Consider the following 19,179-nt stretch of genomic DNA (forward strand, 5'->3'; position numbering starts at 1 on the left):
TTTTTGCTCTGTGGTTCAAGCCTATAGATGAGTTTGCTTTTTCTATGTCATTTTTATTTTTATCATGTGTCGAGAGCTTGGTGATACACGACTCAGTCAATACCCCTAGTTTAACTGCCCCAACACATCCATTACTTAGTAATACCCTTAGACTCAACTGGCACAAAACATGCTATCTGAAAAAAAATTTACATTTTTTACTTGTTCATCTCTCTTATGGCGTGCCAATGCAGTCTGCAGCTTTCTTCACACACTAAGTTGAGACTAAGTCAATAAAGGCAATGATGTTTTGAATGCACAACAAATTCCTTTTTGTTCCCCACTACCTTCTATCTCACTTGATACGGCATTTTTTTCTTTTAGGTTAATTTTAAATGAAAGAGAATTAATCCTTCTCTGACTTTTCTCTGATAGTTTCTAGAGTTTTACATGCTCCATGTTTGGATGCTAAAGGATGCTTTTTGTACTCACAAGCGTTCTGAGCTTTATCCATCACTTGTAGGTATTTTGACACTGCCCAGAAAATCACGGACAGTGTCTCAGCTATTGATTTGTTCTAGACCTTCAAGAAAAACCACAATCACTGATGTTCCGATGGAATCACAGTATCTCACAGTTAGAAAAATACTGCAGACATGATTTCATATGAGAATCTCTTCTATACTACCCCCTTGTCCCTAATGGAATAAGCCAGTCTTTGTTTTAGCATCCATGAACAGCCTTCTCCAGACATCTGGTTATTAGTTATCAAGGCATTATAAAGCTACAGTAATTAGATAGGGTGATGTAGGGCAAGAATAAATAAGTACATCAACAGAACAGAATCAAGTGTCCAGAAACAGACCTATTTATATTTGTTGACCTGCTTTATGAGGAAGGGGCATGCAGTGGGGAAAATGGATGGCCTCAATAAATCATGATAGCTCAATAGGAAATCCATATGCCAAATAACAACAACAACAAACCTTGATCCTGTACTTTGCACATATCTATAGGACACACAAATCTAAATGTGAAAGGTAAAATTACGTAAGAAATCATAGAAGAATATCTTCATGACTTTGAGGTAGACAAAAACTTCTTAAGCAACACACAAAGAGTACTAGTCATAAAGGAAAAACTTGTTAAGCTGGCTACATTATAACTACTTCTGTTCATCATACAACACCATCAAGATAGTGAAAAGACAAGCCACAGAACAGAAGATATTGATAATACAGGCATCTGATAATATGCATTAGCAGGGGTATATAAAGAACAACAACAATAAGAAACAACAAATAACCTAACAGAAAAGTGGGAAAAAATTTTCAAAGCTCTTCATAAAAGTGGCTATACAAATGGCTAATAAATACAAAAAAGCTACGAGTCATCAGACAAATGCAAATTAAAACCATAATGTGATATAACACCCACTTGCTAAAATGGTAGAAAAAGGTAGATGTGGAGCAACTAGAACACATCTATTGCTTATGAGGATGTAAATCTGTTTTCAGAAACAGTTTGGCAAAATCTGTAACAGGGAATTATAAATAATGTGGTCTGGGAATTCCTCTCCTACGTATATACCCAACAGAAATTCCATATGCTCATCAAAAGACTTGCACAAGAATATAGCAGTATTATTTATAATGGCCTCACACTGGGAACAACAGAAATGTTCATCTGCAAAGATAATAACACTTCTGGATTTATTTCTGGATAAATAAATTGCAGTGTATCCACATGATGAAATACTATACAAAAATGAGAATGAATGGACTGCAACTGTATGTGATGACATAAATGAATCTCAGAACATAATATTGAGCAAAAAGAGCCAGACACAAAAGAGTACATATTGTGTAGTTCTACTTATGAGGTTCAAAAACAGCTCAATTAGTAAAATTAGTCTATGGTGTCAGGAGTCAGGATAGTGATTACTTTTGTATGGGGAAGGGAGCAAAAAGAGGTCCCTGAGATTCTGGTAATATTCTATTTCTTAATTTTAGTTTTGATCATACAGGTGTTTTCACTTTATGAAAACTGAGCTATTATTTATGATTTGTGCACTGATTGTGTGTTTTACCTCAAAATAATTAAATAAATTGTGTGTCAAAGGGGGAAGAGATGAGGAAAACAGTTAACTCCAATTAAAAAGCTTCCTATGCTCAGCATATCAAATCAAATCTAAGAGGGAAAAGTCCATTGACTAAAAAAGAGGTTGAGGTTTGAAAAAAATAAATAATGAATCTTCTTTGTATTAGTATGAAATCCTCCTTTTCCCCTTTGAGTTTTGATGCCACAGATATGGTGAAATGTAAGAGCCACTGGCTTTGTAGGGAGGTCTGGTGGATTTGCTTCGGGTTTAATGATGTGTCTGCCATTTCTCCTTCTCCAGCCAGATCGGTAGATGAGGACTGACATTCTACCAACATCCATCTCTCCTTTTTGGGTCATCCATGGATGGCACTTGGGTCCCAAGATACACCTGAGCTTTTTAAGTTCTCTGTTCCTTATGTGTTAGTTGTATCTTCCCAGTTTGACTATAAAACATCATATAAGCAAAGATCTGGCATTTCTTATTTCCGTGTATTCTTCATGTACTAAGGAGAGAACTGATCACAAGGGCTCAGTAAACACTTTCCATTGTGGAATTAGATCATTCAGACTATGAAATCTGAAGTGTGAGAAGGAAAGTGACTTGTCCAGTGTCACCCAGCCACAATTATGTCTTCTGACTCCTGTCCTTGTCCAGCCAGGCTCCCTACATGGCTTTGCTGAGGAAAAATAAACCATGCCCCTTTTGTTCTGTTTGCCTTGGCTTTACTTCTCAGTACAGGGATGAAAAGGCACACCATCTTAATTTTGCTAACTCTGTTCTGCTTTGCTGATTCACTGAGCAAATATTGCCTAAATGTGGCGCCTTTGGCTGTGGGGAGCAGGAACGATATATATAATGTCAAAAAAGCAAAGGCAGTGAGCTGGCTCGTTTCAGTGTTCAGTTCTGCACAATGAGAACACACCAAGCTCTTGTGTTCCTCCTATCTCTTTTCATTTGCCTCTAGGGATTATGATGAAGTTCAGAGTCCTACATATCCTGAAAAGTGTTGAAATCTAAACATCAGCCATTTGAAAAATTGCTCATTGTTAGGGTCACTTGATTTATTTTCCACAAAAATGCTTCATCGAAGTCTGGACTACAAAATGGTTAACGTTAATTTAACCCACTTTGTGAACTCTCTCGACCTTGGTTTTTCTGAAATATAAAATGAGATGATTAGATAAGAGACTACCTGACATTTAAGGCTCTATTCTGTAGATTCATTAGGGATCTAATCTATAGATTCATTAACTTAAATAATTACTAGAATCTATTATGGACACAAAATATTAATAAGCACTGACTACACATTAATAAGCACTGACTATAAATGTCATATATGTGTATGTATCTCTACTCTGGGAGAGAGGCAGGGAGGGCAGTGGGAAGGGAGGGGGGAAGGAAAGAGGGAGAAGGGGAGAGAGGGAGGGGGAGAGAATGAATGAATAAATATATGACTTTTATTGATTGCATGTCAGGCACCATGCTAAGTACCATAAAAACTTATTTAATCTTTACAATGATTCCAAAAAGAATTATCTTCTCTTTATATATAAGGTATGACAGATTGTATTTTCCAAATATGGCCATAACAATCTGTCTTATTCCATGTGTTCCTCTTAACAATGTGATTTTGACACTTGTTCTACTGAAAGGTTCCTTCCCTTTTGATATGCCTAGACTTGTGACTATGGCAGAAGTCACACTATGTGACTTCTCAGGGTAGGTCATGAAAGGTGATACAGCTTCTGCCTGCCTTCTCTTTGGTCCCTTGTTCTTGGAACTGACTCTCACGCTGGGGAAGCCCGCACAGAGCATGGAGAGGGCACATGTGGGTGTTTGGGACAACAGCTTCAACTGCCAGCTCTGTGCATGAGTCTTCAGATGATTCTGTCCCCCGGCTGTCCAGTCATCCACAGCCTTTTAGTTCTCCCATCTGAGGCCCCAGACATCTTCAGGCAGGGATAAGCTATCCCACTATGCTGCTTTCCAAATTTCCTGACCCGTGGATTCCATGAGCATAATAACATGGCTGTAGTTTTATGCTACAGGTTTGGACTTGTTATGTTGCAATAGTAACAGAGACTCTGAGTTGCAAAGTTAGTTGTCCAGGGTCACACAGCAAATAAGTGTGCCAGGCAGAAATAAGCCCAGGTCTAACTCCTGAGCTCATGCTCTTAATTACTCTGTTGAAAAAGAGCTGCATATTTACAGGTCCTGCAAAACCAGTGTCTGTCACTCAGGGAAACAGAGAAAATCACTGTAATGCTGACCACGAAGAAACAAAATCAGACGCCCAGGAGATGAGGGAAGGGTTGCTGCCCAGGAGAGATGAGTTTTGCCACGGAGGCAGGCAGGAGCTCAGATCCAGTTCCTGTCCAGGCTTAAAGTGCGAAGTAACCCTGGGATGGGATGAGTGATGCTGTCCACATCCTCCAGCCATGACACTGTGCCTGGCAGCCTTCCTCCTTTTTCTGGGAGCAGTCTCTGGACTTTCCTCTGGCCAGTGCTGGGCCAGGAGGACAACCAGATAAGGAGATTCATGGCAATGAGTCCCAGAAAGCTCTCACCACAGAATAAATGAGTGGTGGGAAGCCAGAGACAAAATGGAAAGGAAGTGATGTGATTAACACAAAAGGATGCAAAGAAAATTAGGACTTTTGAATCCCTGGTATATGCTAGGCAACCTGCATCAGTTTTTGTTTGTTTACGTATTCTTGTAAGAATCCTATGATATTGGCATTAATGGCCCTGTTTTTTAAATTTTTTTTAATTTTTAATTTTTTTATTTTTAAACTTTTTTTTTTTTTTTTTTTTTGAGAGAGAGAGAACGAGAGACAGAGAGCATGAGAGGGAGGAGGGTCAGAGGGAGAAGCAGACTCCCTGCCGAGCAGGGAGCCTGATGCGGGACTCTATCCAGGGACTCCAGTATCATGACCTGAGCCGAAGGCAGTCGCTTAACCAACTGAGCCACCCAGGCGCCCGGCCCTGTTTTTTTTTAAAGGAGACTGAGGCTTGCTAGTTAAGTTACTGGCTCAAGTCTTACAGCTAGTAACTGGAAGACTAGGATTCAAACCCAGGTCTCTCTGATTAATGGTTATATGGTCTCAAAATACAGTTATTTCTTCTTCTTTGCTTGGGCTTCCCTCCATCCCCCAACTGCCTTACCTGGAGTTCCTTCTGTAAGTTTAGTTTTATCCTTTGGGACCAGCCCAAGTCTCTCATTTTTCACTAAGCCAGCCCAGATCATTTTAGTCCTCAGTGATCTTCTTTTTCTCTACCTATTGACTACAAATCCTGTGCTTGGGAATTATTCAAATACACATTCTGCTTTATTATCTACCTTTTTTTTCTTGTATATCTTGGTTCTTCTACTGACTTGCAAAGTCAGGTGTCTGAACTCATGTTTCTTGCTTCTTTGCATCTGCCATAATGCTTAGCATTGTGCCTAAGGCAAGGTTTAGACCCAAGATGGTGCTCAATTAAAACATTTGATTGATTAATGCTCCCTGGTGTCTACAGAAACATACACACACAGTAACCAGAAACAAAACAAAATAAACTCCCTCTCCATTCTCTCTCTCTCTCCCCCTTCCCAGAATGGATACCTACACAGAGACTAGGACATGAAAGAGAAGATGAATATCAGGTGGGTGCCTAGCCAGACTTCCACAGAAGGGAAGGCATCTTTCTGCCTGACAGCTCCTCTGTGCCACTCAGGAGATAAATAACCTGGCAGGAGCAGTGGTACGGACTCCCTGAATGCCCAGCCAGTATCCTCTGCATTCTAGAAATTAGACCTGGCTGACATCATTCCATCCATGGTAAACCAAAACTTAACACCAATCAGTAAAGATGCTCCATGTGGACCTGGGAATTTTGTACTGATGGCAACTGAAGAACTGACCCAACATTGCCCATTTTAGATTCTTGGTTTCTTAGGTGATGCTCTAATGGCTTTATAAAGGTTATAGGTCCCCCAAAGTCATAGTATTGAGTTTATCGTTAAACTTTGTGAGCTCTGAACCTTCGGCTAATAAGTACCTAGGGATGACCTTGACTGAAAGGTCCCATGGCTCAACACATGCCTGCTTCAGTGCCTTTGTTCATGGCACTCCCTGCCCCCTGCCCCCCCACCCCTAGATTTCTCTCTTCATTTTTCTTAGCTTTTGTAGAAGATCTTATCTCATCTATCAAGGCACAGTCCAATGCTTCCCGGAGGTCTCTTTTCACCACAGCCCACACTAATTTTTCCTTTCTCAGAAAAAAGTTGGCACCAAATCCACATGCCACAGAGTTTAGCCCTCAGTTACACATTCTCTTAGTTCCCTGTGTTCCAGAAAGGCAGCCTGGTGCAGTGAAAAAGATCCTGTAATTTGGGGCCAGTGGGACCACAACCCATTATTTCCCTGCCATGCAACCCTGAAGATCTTTACAAAGCAGCACAGGCATTCTTGTTCTTCTACCGAAACAGCTGCATTGGGTTTCACTGGATGATGAACCATCGCTTCTTTCAGCAGACTTCCACTGAGGGACAGTGGGCTACTAACAGATTTTTAAAACATCAGTGAAAGGGACATCCTTATACATACATCCTGTCACATTTGCACAACCATTTCTATAGGATAAATGTGTGGACCCTAGATGTTTCTCACCCCTACAATTTTAAGGCCATTTGTGATCTTTTTTGTCTCTTCTTCTCCCACTCCCATTCCTACCTAAGGAGCTATAGTTAAAGAATCCCATGCCCCCTCCAGCTTTTCGCTATGACTATGAAACCTACCCTATGCCATAGTCACTTCCTAGCTGAAGCCAAGAGGTTGGCCTCTCCTAAGTGGCACTAGTTGTATCTTTTCTTCTGTTTCACATCTTTCTTTCTCCAGCTGGCCACAATGAACTTCCTCTTGGTGGGGGCAGAGTGCATTCCTGGGTGCTTACCTTTCCTTCCTCAGGAGATGGCTTTTAAAGACAAAGAGACTGTAAAGAATAAAAACGGAATAAAAACCCAAGGCAAAAAAGGTCCATTAAAAAATCAGAGTGAGGGAGCCCTACAGACAAAAACGGGACCTTTTTTTTCATGAATTCTAACAATCCATGGAGAGCCTTAAGGGACACTCAGAAGATTTCTGGTTTTGGAAGGCTGCAGTGTGTCAAGGATAAATCATGGAATCAGACACACACAAATTATAATCGCAGCTCTGCTGGGTAACCATGGACAAGGGAGTTAATCACTCTGAGCCTCAGTTTTCTCATCTGTAGAGTGGTGCTGATATACCTGGGCAGAGGTTGTCATGATGATGAGTAATGTGATCTAACACCGGAGTGCCTGACACATAGCAGTTGCAATAAGTGAAAGCAATTATTACTACTGTTTTTGTGAGCCAAGAGAAAATTAGAGCATCCCTGAATAATGGGGTAACTGGCAACATTAGGATGATGGGGAGCTTTGTTTTCTGCGTCTATTTAACTTCCTTTTCTCCAGTTCTACCTGATTTTCCTCCAAATCCCTTCATGGACCAGGATTGAGTTTCCCCATGTGACACAGGTAGTTACTGACAGCTAGAAAATTTCTCCATTAGATTGCTTTCTCTCCATTGAATGAAAAATAGGACATGCGTAGAAAGTACATGTTAATTCAACAAGCATGTATTTGAATGTATAACACCTGGCGCCAGGTTTTGGATGAGCTGCAGAGATCAGTCTGCCAGTCTGTGTCTTGGTGAGGAACAGCCAGGGTACTCTAGTACAGGGCTGCAGGTGAAGGATGCCCTCAGAGATGCGCATTGACAGTGGTAACAGCAACAGCAGTGTCAACAGCTCTTACTATCTGTGGGTCAGCCCTGTGCAGAGGAAGAGCTTTCCAGGCACCATGTCATTTAATACACTTTCAGTAGGTCGTCTTCTTATCATCCTCATTTTCCAGAAGAAATTGAGGTGCAGAGAAGCTATCTTCCCACACTTGCACAGCTGCTAGGATTCAATTGCAGCAACCCTATCCCAGGCTTCAGGCATAACCATTACTGTGAAGCACAGATTCAGAAGAGTAATTGGGGTTGGGAAGCCTGTATTTGCAAAGGGGGAAGAGTTGAGCAGGAAAGATGGAAGCAGTCACTCCAACCAGAGGGGATGACAAGGGCATGGATAAACAAAATGAAGCACAACTTGGTTTGGCTACAGCCTTGGCTGAACCTGAGAATCAGAGGGAGACACACCTTAGATGGGGGTCTGGAGACTTGGTAGGTACCATCTTGCTGCCATTTTGAAGATGGAGAAGCGAGACAGAGGAAGTGACTCACCCAGTGGGCTAATAGTAGACTGAGACTAAACTTATTTCTAAGCTCCTTTACCACATCCTCCAGTCATGTGGGCCTGCCCCCTGTGACAGCAGCTCCTCCCATTGCCTCCCTTGGGTAGGACTCCATTCTGCTTCCAGCAGGTACTGGGCTTCCTTATTTTAAGGCCTTCTTAAGCCATCAGAGACACACCATGAGTATCATCACCTAGGTTTGTCATTTCTGTGTTAGTGTGCCTGATACCATTGATCTTCTGCTTGATACCTTGGGCTTAATTTGCCTATTATCTTCCTTGAACATCGCTAGGGCAAAAGTATTCATTTGCACAGATGGATAGTGTGCCTAACTCATATTCAAAACCATCACTGGAGTATGAGCATACAATCCCCATCAACTTGATTAATAATGCTTTCATGTTTTCCCTACGTAGAATTCTGTACTTCTTTCCAGATGAACAATTGGGTCTTCTGATCCAAGATGCTGTATTTCCAGAGAAATTTTAAAAAGAAACTTTCTTTTCTCTCCAGGAGAAATGGTTCTCTCCAGGAAAGGAGAGGTTCTCTCCAGGAAAATGTAGAACCTAGGAAGATATAGTCATGGGCAGGCTTTTTTAGTTATAGAGACATAGGGATCATCTTTCTTCTAGTGCAGCACCCATCCATGGCCTAGATTTTCTAAGTCATGTGAAAGATGAGAAAAACATAGTGATCACATTTTGGAACACATACTTGGGACCAAAAACGAAGGCAGGAGGGAGAAAATTCCTTTAAAAAGTACATAAATATAATATTCCAAGTATGGTCTACATTAATTAAAGGTACAGTGGTACATTATACTCCTTGCTGTTCTTCCAGGGGTCTCCAACTGGTAGCCCACAAGCTGAATCTTGGCATGTTGCCGTTTCCTCTGCATAGAGTTCCCAGGTCAATGTCTGTCCAGAACTGAGTGGGGGCTGCCTTCTTTGGCTGACATATGCATGTCTCCATTCACCACAGCCCCCAGCTGACGCCCATTCTTGTGTTACTGAGCTTACACGAATTACCTCTGTGACTCCTGGCTAAGTCCCTCCCCTCCTTGTATGCCAGAACCTTCACCTATCAAATTGGGATGGGGGTGTTGATTACATTTTACAGGTGTTTTGCTTATTGCTTGCCTCCTCTCACTAGAAGGTAAGCTCTTAGGAGGGCAGGGAATTTTTTGTCTGCTTTGTTCAGTGATATGTCCTATAGTACTTTGAACCGTATCTGTTGCATAGTAGGCACTAAATAAACATTTGATGAGTGAATAAATGGCTCTAAACATCCTTTTCAGTGAAACACTTTCTAAACATTTGCCTACGGTGATTTTTGAAAGAAAAAAAACAAGCTCTCCTTCAGTTAAGCTGCTCAAACCTTGGACTTTCAGAGCACTCTAGAGAGGGAGAGCATCATTTGACTTCCCTCTTCCTGGTGGCCAGAATTGCTGGCTGAGATGCAGAAAATGATGCTTTTCATTTGCATATCCAGTGAAACTTTTATCCTCCTGTCACTGCATTCATTTTAATACTTCCATGTGGCTTCTGGAGCTTCTGAAACTTCTACTCTTATGCTTCTCAATGATCTGTGAAACTGCTGGGCATTGGAGCCTGGCTCTGGGTCTTGCCATCAGGTAGCAGAGGATTAAAGTTGAAAAGGAAGGCAATGAGCTGAAGTCCCAGGGATGGTGCCAATCCTGGATAGTCCCTACACAGATCACACCTGACACATTTGCAAAAGCCCCAATGGTGAGGGACAGATGATTTTGATGCAGGTGGTCCCCGTAGAAACCCCTATACCTAGTCTTAAGCAACAAAGCATCTGTCCTACACTTCTTGCATCATGATTGTCTACACATCCTTGTGATATTGTTCCTTGAAGCAATGAATCTGTGTCCTAAATGAGGTTTATGTTTTCTAAAGGTGAAATATTTTATGATTTCAGGTAGCTTCTATCAACCTCCCCGAATTTCTACTCTCAGCATCCCTTCTTTCCTCCCGCAGCACTTAAATGACACAAGATGAGCAAGAGGAGGAGGTTTGCATGACTGTCTCTGGGAGAGGAGGTGAGAGAACAGGAGGTGGATGGGGTGGATTTCTCATCACCTCTCAGTGTCATTGCATACTGGTTGCTATGGAACTTTTGTGTGAATGCAAAGGTCAGACTGTCGTTGGTTATCAGTTTGAGATCTGCTCATTGGTTATCCTGTTCCCATGGTGAATCAGTTGCTTGGCCTGACAAGTAGATTAGCTGGTGGGGTGGGGGAGGTGTGTGGTATAGGGTTCTTGGAGATCTCTAAAGTGTCATCACTCCTCCACTCAAGACTTCTCACTGAGACTAATTATCTTCACTAGGTGGAGATAATTATCATATATTCTGATACATTTTAAGATCAGGAATAAAAGAGTTTTGAAAGCTGCAGTCATAATTTCCCATTTTCCTCTATTCCCCTAGGACCTCCCGAACTCCTCTTGTTCTACTTACTAAGGTCATCTGAACCCAGAAAAGTACTGACCCCATGGATGAGCCAATGAGGAAGTGGGGGCTGTGGGAATTAAGAGGTGAAGAGGCTCACTCTTAGCTCACTTGCAGACAGTGGGAGCCTCGGGTTGACACTGCATGGTTTGACACTGCATGGTAGGCAGCATTGGACTGCGCATCAACAGGCCACAGGGATTGTCTCGATCACCTCAGAGGAAATCGCTTTGCCCTCTTGGGCCTTGGTTTCCTCATGCGTAACATGAGATGGATAAACCAGATCATCTTAATGATCCCAACCCAAAGCTAAAGGTCTCTGGAACTTTGGTTCCATGTTTTCCAAATGCTCCCTACCTCTTGGATCCATCATGGACTCTTCCCTCCCATTACTCTCATATATCCAGTCCATCAGCACATGCTGTCAGTTCTAATTTCAAAGTAGCCCACAGATCCATTTTCATGACCATTATAATTTCCATCACTATAATTTCCCCTAGATGGCCATGAGATCTTCTTGCTTGGTTTCTCTGCTTCCATTCTTGACTATTCGCTGCCCAATTCATTTTCCTCATAGCTCCCCAGATTGGTATTTTAGCATGTAAATCAACCCTTCCCTTGCTTAAAACTCTCCAATGTCTTCCCATTATATTTAAAGTAAAACTCTAAATCTATACTATGGTATGGGGCCTCACATAATCTGGACTCTGCCTGTTTCTCTGATGTTGTCTCAAACCCGTTCTCATTCACTGCAAGCCATATACACTGCTCACCCCTTCCATCCTTGAAAGCAGCCAAGCTCTTTTGCATCTGAGAGGCTTTGCACACGGCTATTCTGTCTCTCAGCTCTGTGCAAGCCCACCTCTTTCTTACCTATCAGCTCCTCATTGAAACTGTCTCAGAACTCCTTAAGTCAATCCCCTGTAATTCAACTTCCCTTATTATCTATTGCTACAGCAGGGTCATTTTATTTGTAGTGCATCACAATTGCCTGTTTAATGTCTGTCTTACAGCACTATACTCAGCAGCTCCTTGAAGCAAATACTCCTAGCCCCCACGCTCCTCATTGATATATCTTCATATTCTCAGCACCCTGCACCATGCCCTGCGTATCGTGGACAATTAGCAATATCTGTTGAATAAGTGAATGAAACTAGCTACAAATAGGGGGAAAGGGTGCAGAAAAGAAAGTTGAAGGAACTAAAAATACCTTTTGCCTGTGATAGTTTTGTTCCTCTTTTAGTTTATCTCTTCTCAAAATGTTCCTCTCTATGGGAAAAGGAATCTAAATATCTATTAAAAATAGGTCATCAGATGCAAGAAGCAGGTCTATGAAATCAATTCACGGATGGCATTTTAATCTCACCATTAGCCTAATGCAAAAAATTGAAATCTGTGATCATAGCTAAACTGAATTTTAACTTTGGAATGTTAAATAGCTTACACAAACCCAATTTCTCATATAAGTATTTTAAGGAGAGTTGGGAAGAGTCTTTAAAGCATTTCAGGAGCATTTACTGGTCTATGTCATTGAATATGTTAATCACAGATTATTTATCCACGGTGTTAAGTGCAGAAAACATTGGCTTGAGCCACTGTGGCCAGTGCTGCTGGCTGATTCCTCCACAGCCATCCCCACCCCTTCCCCTCTAGAGGCTAGCTAAGTTCTTGCCTTACTGGCCTTCCTTGCCACTATAAGTGATCATGGGCCACTGTTTCTGACTAAAGAGAGAGAAGCAGCCATCAGCTGCTGTGGCGCAGAGTATTCTGTTAAGCTTTTTTTTTTTTGAGCCAAAGAGCTAGAAATGGCAACCCTTCTTCCCCTTCTTGCTGCTTGAAACATGCACACGATATCTGGGTGTAGCCATCCTGTGAATATGAGCAAATGCCAAGACAATCCCAAAACAGCAGATCCTGGTTTCATTGAACCATGAGCCGCTGTCTGCTTCCATGCTTCTCATAATGTAAGAAAGACAACTCTTCGTCTGTTCATATTCTTGTGGTCAGATTATTGTGTTAATTGCAGGGAAGCACATTTAGCTACATTTTGTTGGCTTTGATTAATAGACCTTAACATGAACTTTGAAGAGATGAAGAGATAAAGCTACTCGTGTGTGAGTGTAAATACATGTAATTCAGATGGAATCTAGTTTCTGAAAATCTAAATTAGTGAGGATTTATGCTATATTCTTTAAGTAAACAGCAAGAACAACTAACTGAAGCTCATTTGGAAGGATATTTGATGTATGCAAGCTCTTTAAAGCTCTTCCCACCATAACCCAGATTATCTGACACAGTGTTCTGCATGTCAGAGGCCCATGAACCTTGGCATGAAGTTGAGTGGAAGCTCAATATATAAAATCAATAAAATAACAAAAAATGGCATCTGTTTTATAGTGCTTCCTGGATATTATATTCTGGGTTCTATATGTATCATTCTATTTTAAACCTCACAACAATACTTGCGGTGGGAACTATTCCATTCTACCAGTGAAAAAACAGGCGGAGAGTGGAGGTATTCTATCAAAGATTGGGAGGAAGGAGGCTGGGTTGGATCCTGTTCAGTCTCCTCTTCACCTCAGTGTTGGTTCCTAAGATACTCTAGTGGAACCCTCAGAAGGCGTGGAGGCAAAGTTTGAACATCCTTCTGCAGTCAGAGGTCACAAACTCAAATACCCTCCCAGGGGCCAGCTGAGTAACACAGGAATGAAGGTGGTTAGCTGGGGGCGTCGGTGCCGAGGGGGATGACGGATCAGCTGAGGAGGGCAGCTGCCATGCGGCTGTGCACAGCCATGACCAAATTCTGTGCAGATCAAATAAAAACAGGCCTGGCAGGGGATTCGGCTCTTGTGGGCCACTGACTTGAGACCTTGGGAGGAAGGTGGGGAGTATGAAAACATACCCTGAGGTCAGACCACACACTGGTGAACCATTAGGAGGTGAGATGCCCATGGAGGAAAGAAATAATGGAGAACAACAACCCCTGGGTCTTTTTAGACACGTGCATATTGTGATGGCCCTACATTATACTGACGAGCTGAGAGTCATCCCTTCCCACTGTTTATCTACTGGCCTGATTTATTTTTAAGCAAGTCCTTCCCCTGCTTGGTTCTATCTACTCTTCACCATGTGTTTGCCAGTATTGGCCAAGCATCCAGTCTCACACCTCCTCTCCCACGCACCCCACCCCCCAACTGTCTTCTTATTTAAAGAAAAACAAGATTATAATGGTGAACAATGAGACTACCTAAATTATACAGCAGCCAAAATGAGTCCTGAGGGAAGCTCCTCAGGGAGAATTTTATTCCATTACTACTTAGGAATATTGGTTGTCATTGACTCTCAAATGCAAATCAGACAGGTGGTAAAGATGCCTCCAGCACAGGTCCACGGGGGCTTAATATTTATGCAATTTGCCCCCAGAGGGTGACAGTGTGTGCAAATCTATTCATGACAGCCACGTTGTAAGTCATGACACCCTGTGTGCTTTAGGAACTTGGTAGTCTGCAAGGGACTGCCTAGTGGAAAAGGAGTTCATAGACAGTGAACAACCATAAAAAGAAAAGGAAATATAGTCAGTGCTTGTGTATGAGGTAAATTGGAGGGGATCTGTGGCATGAACATTCCAGAATGAAGTTGAAAGAGCACTACACACAAAGACAGGAGGTCAATAAATGTGGGAATTGGTCCAGATTGGTAGATTTCAAGTTTTTTTCATGTCCCCTACTTTCCATCCTGCCTTCTTTTTTTTCTTAGCTTCAGAATCACTTTTTTTTTTTCAAAAGAAATAGTATTCACTATCATATAAAACAGACAAAAATGGAACAACTCTGGTTCTGTCGGGGGGAGGGGTTGCAACCTCACTGATTTGGGCACCCAAGTTCTCTCAATGCAGTATCTGAGGCACCTCTGAGAAACCCCAGTTTTAAAACACAAGAAACAAATTTATATCACCACTGGAACTAGATTATTTCTGAGGTCTGTCTCAGAACTAAGAAAAAGAGAACCTTTTCTCTTAAAATTGAGGAAACCGAGGTCTAGTAGGGCCAGGTGGCCTGCTCAGGGCCATACAGAGCACACTACAGCCAGTGCTGGGACCCACTCATAGTTCAGTGCTCCTTCCATCACTTAGAAGTAGTATAGGATGGTGGTCCGAATCTCAACTCACCTAGCTACTAGCCCGATAACCTTGGCAAGACTCAAATTCATGTGGTTCCTCATTTATGAAAGAAGATGCAACGAGGGTCCCACCTTATGCTTCTGTGAGGATTCAGTAAGATAATGCATGTATGGGACTCAAAACCTTGCTTCCCATCTGATAGGTGTTCACTAAATGTTAGTTGTACCATACTGTCCCTCGCCCCTTCTCTGAACCTTTCAGCTACAGAACATCAGACTTGTGATTATGCCTGTTCATCCTGACAGAGCACATCAACCAGATAGCGGACAGAGCTGGCTCAGACACAGGAGGCATCCAGATAATCGACAGCATACACTGGACAGTTGACTGTAAAGCATAATTGAAAAGCTAAATACAGTAAAGTCTGGAAATAATTCCTATCCCTTAACTTTCCAGTGTTTGCTTTTTTTTCCCCAAGAAAATTATAGCATTGAGCAAAGGGGTTGAGAAGAGCTGACTGACCTGGGAGAAATGTCACATCCTTGTTGCATGAATGCTCCCAGGGAGAACCACAGACTGTTGAATATCCCAAACTCATTGGACTGGTCACTGGTTGTCTGGTCCCGCCCTTCCTCAAACTCTTCACTGTGCCATTCATAGGGGCTGAAGCGGCTGACCAGGAAAAGGACGACACTCACTCCAATGTAGGCAAAGACAATGCACATCCAAATCTCATAAGCCAAAGGATCGAGGAAGGAGAAGACCCCAGGTTTGGACTTCTGTGGCTTTTTTATCATGATGGAGATCCCCAAACTCATAAATGGCTTGGAGAAATCTATCACCTCTTCCCGGACCAAGGTGATAGTTAAAGGAGCTACGGCCACATCGGCTCTCTGCAAAAAAAAAAAAAAGAAGAAGAAGAAGAAGAAGAAAAAAAAATGCAGTTGAGCTCAGCAGCTCTGTATTCTCTTGTTTCTCTCTCCACTGAATATTCTTTTGCATCTTAAAGGATGTGAGAGTTGAAAAGAACCTTAGAAGTCTAATCCCTCCTACTCTCTATAAGGTATTTCTGACAAATGAATGATCAGCTCACTATCTTACAGGAGGGATGATCCCATTGTTTGACAGCTCTAACTGTGAAGGCATCTTCTTCACATTACTGGAGGGGGATGTTGTGATATCTGTTGCTTCTGCCTGCCCGGCTGCCATACCTCCTTCCGCTGCTGGAAAATCACTCCGGCCCCACTCCTAGTCCTTCTAGTTCAAATGGGGCTGATCACCTGGTTATGTGGTGAAGCACATGACCTGGGTTTGGCTATCAGTACTTCATTTCCCTGGTCAGAATGATTCATTCAAAAATGGCATAGGACCGGGGTGCCTGGGTGGCTTAGTGGGTTAAGCAGCTGCCTTTGTTTGGCTCAGGTCATGATCTCAGGGTCCTGGGATGGAGCCCCAGGGAGTCTGCTTCTCCCTCTCCCTCTACCCCTCCCCCTGCTCATGAATGCTCTCTCTCTCACTTGCTCTCAAATAAATAAATAGATAAGTAAATAAAACCTTTAAAAAAAATGGCATAGGACCCAAGTCGGTTTAATGAGCATTAGCCCTGAGAGTCAGAATGAGAGATACAGAAACTGGTCCATAATATAATTTGGGCCGTGCTAAATTCAGGGCTTACCCTGGACTCCTAGGAAAATGGGTTAATATATTCTGTTTGTCCCCAGGAACATAAACCAAGCTTTCTGTTTGCCTAAGCCAGTTTGGATTGGGTTTCTTTTACCTGCAACCAAGGTATCCCTGGCTAATAAGGTGATAAAGGCAAATTTAACTTAATAAACACTTATTGGACACTTATTATGTGCAAGCCCTAGGCTGGAAGCTGTAGGTGAGCTATGGTCCCTACACTTAGGGTATTACAAATTAGTAGGAGAGGTTGGTATACATATCCCCCCTCCCCCACCCCAGCCTCCCACACACAACTTCTCAGTCTACAAGGTAGGCTAGATATGTGCTACCCAAGAGATACAGAATGATACAGAAGAACGACCAGAGAGACATTAATTTTGGCTGAGGAGATTAGGGGCTGCATCATAAAAGAGGTGACACATACAATTGGCATTGAAGGAGGGGTAGGATCTTGTTGCTCTGGCAATAGTACACATTCCAGAAGGAGGGAACCATGTGAGTGAAAGCCTTGCAGAGAGGAGGAAAAGGTGCGTCACAAGTATTTTTCAAGAAGACTCCTAAGAAACATAGTTAATTCACTTTTTAAAAATTCAAATCCAGCATGTAGATAAACATGAAAAGGTTGGAAGAAATGCTCATCCTTGGACATCCAGCATGTGGAATCACCAGCCTTGCTCTTTGGTCTTCCCTCCCTCTCTCTATTATTACACAATAAAAGTCCACTGTTCTGTTGGCCTGAGATCAAGAGATCCTAGAAACCCAAGAAGTTTCCATGGACAGGAGCCACAACACTCATTCTGGAAATGAGAGACACGTCTGTGCAAGTCTGTTCCAGGAGGCTTTCTCTCATGATGCTGCACTGCAGTGCAGATGTGAAGCTGGTGACAGATGCTGTGCAGATGAGGGCCCCGCTTAGCTGCTGGCTGGTGTTGCATAGACAAGATTTCCTCCGGTTACTTTCATTGGCTGGGGTTTGTGAGAGGGTGCTTTAGGTGGAATCAAAAGCCTGGCTTCAGAATGACTTAAATTCTCACCTAGAAAAAGAAACTTTCCATAAAGCAATGTAGAATCAGGTGTGAATTTGATAGTAATTCTGTTCTTTTCCCTAATAACCATTGCATAAATCTTGATATATATATATTCCGCCCCCAAACACTTACAAGCTAGTGCAAGGGAGAAGATACCTACTCTTTCTTCTGTAACCTAACATCGAAAGAAAGATAGAAAAGGAAGGGAGGAGAAAAGTCATGGAAATAACTTAGAGGTACTACCACAAGTTATCCAAAAGGGAAATGAATGAAGACTAGCTTTGAAAGTGGTAACAAGAATTGAATGGATTTGTTTGATGCCTCCTGACGTGAGTTAACAAAAGGAATTGCAGACTGGAAAAATCCTAGCAGCACATCATCTTAGTGCTTAGTTCATTCAGCGATTCCAGGATTTGTTTCATGGAACATGATTTCTGGAAGGATGTTAATAAGCACAACATGAAAATAAACATTGGAAAACATGAATTTAAACAGGTTACTTTGGGGCAAGACTTCTCAGAACCTTTAAAAGATCACTGTGTGCTGAGAATTTCCAAGAGACGTAAGTAGATGCAGTACTTCTAAAATTATCTGGCCATGGATCCTGAGCATCAAAAGAGACCCACGTGTGTAGGATACACACAGTGGGAGATGCTACATTCCGTGACCTTACTTTATAGAGAAAAAACTCAGGTCCAGAGAGCGAAGGTGGTTTGTGCAAAACTGCAGTGTTTTAGCTGGTTTGACATTGACTGAGAGGTCTGGAGAGTTGTTTCAAACACCTGAGGTTGTTCCTGGAGCTCTGCAGGATTGGTGAAAGGCTGAGCTCACTGGGAAAGCATACCCGCTGCTCTGCTCTATGACTTGCTGACCACGTGGCCTGAAGTGAGACCGTTGTCTTTTGGGATATCAAATTCCTCATTAAAAAAAAAAGAGGCATGATAACTTTTGCTTTACCTATTTGATAGGATTGTTTTGTGAGGATCAAAAGAATTCAAATATGTGAGACTACTGTGAAGTGTAAGCGTTTCACAGAAACTCAAAATTATTTACTTAAACTGAGTTCTTAGGACAGTGGCTCTCCAAGTTGAGCATATATCACAATCACCTGGGGGATTTTAAAAACACAGGTGGCCGAGTTTCTGGATCTGAGAGTGATACCTGAGAGTTTGCATTTCTAATAAGTTCCCCAGTGATGCTAATGCTCCTGGTCCAGACATCACACTTTGAGAACCACTGACCTAGGAGCGCCCCAGACAAAATATGTGATGTCTGGAAATAATCCTGGGGACCGAGTAAACAGTTTTGATGCTGTAGGTAAAAGCAACAGGCGACGAAAACCATAAGGGATCATAAGGACGGAGATTGACTCTGAGCCAGGCACTGTAGAGGTAAACTCCCCACCCCAGCCCTAGGATAAGGCATTCACTTTCTCTGTTTTTCAGGAGTTGAGTGACCTGTAGGAGTCGTGTAGCCAGTAGGC

The 19,179-nt window shown here is 42.3% G+C and overlaps 1 protein-coding gene across 4 annotated transcripts in view; it reads right to left on the bottom strand.

The window, feature by feature from the left end:
* The window catches only part of GRIA1 (glutamate ionotropic receptor AMPA type subunit 1), a 296,889-nt gene that overhangs the window by 69,884 nt on the left and 207,826 nt on the right, over positions 1-19,179 (bottom strand). For all 4 annotated transcript variants that reach the window (XM_045887676.2, XM_045887659.2, XM_045887668.2 and 1 more), the window contains one exon: positions 15,508-15,878. In XM_045887676.2, coding sequence (XP_045743632.1) covers positions 15,508-15,878 — 371 coding nt within the window. The remainder of the gene's footprint in view (positions 1-15,507; positions 15,879-19,179) is intronic.

The sequence above is a fragment of the Mirounga angustirostris genome, unplaced genomic scaffold, assembly GCF_029215605.1.
Source record: "Mirounga angustirostris isolate CCGP_5_RB_7025 unplaced genomic scaffold, mMirAng1.0.hap1 SCAF_7, whole genome shotgun sequence".
NCBI lineage: Eukaryota > Metazoa > Chordata > Mammalia > Carnivora > Phocidae > Mirounga > Mirounga angustirostris.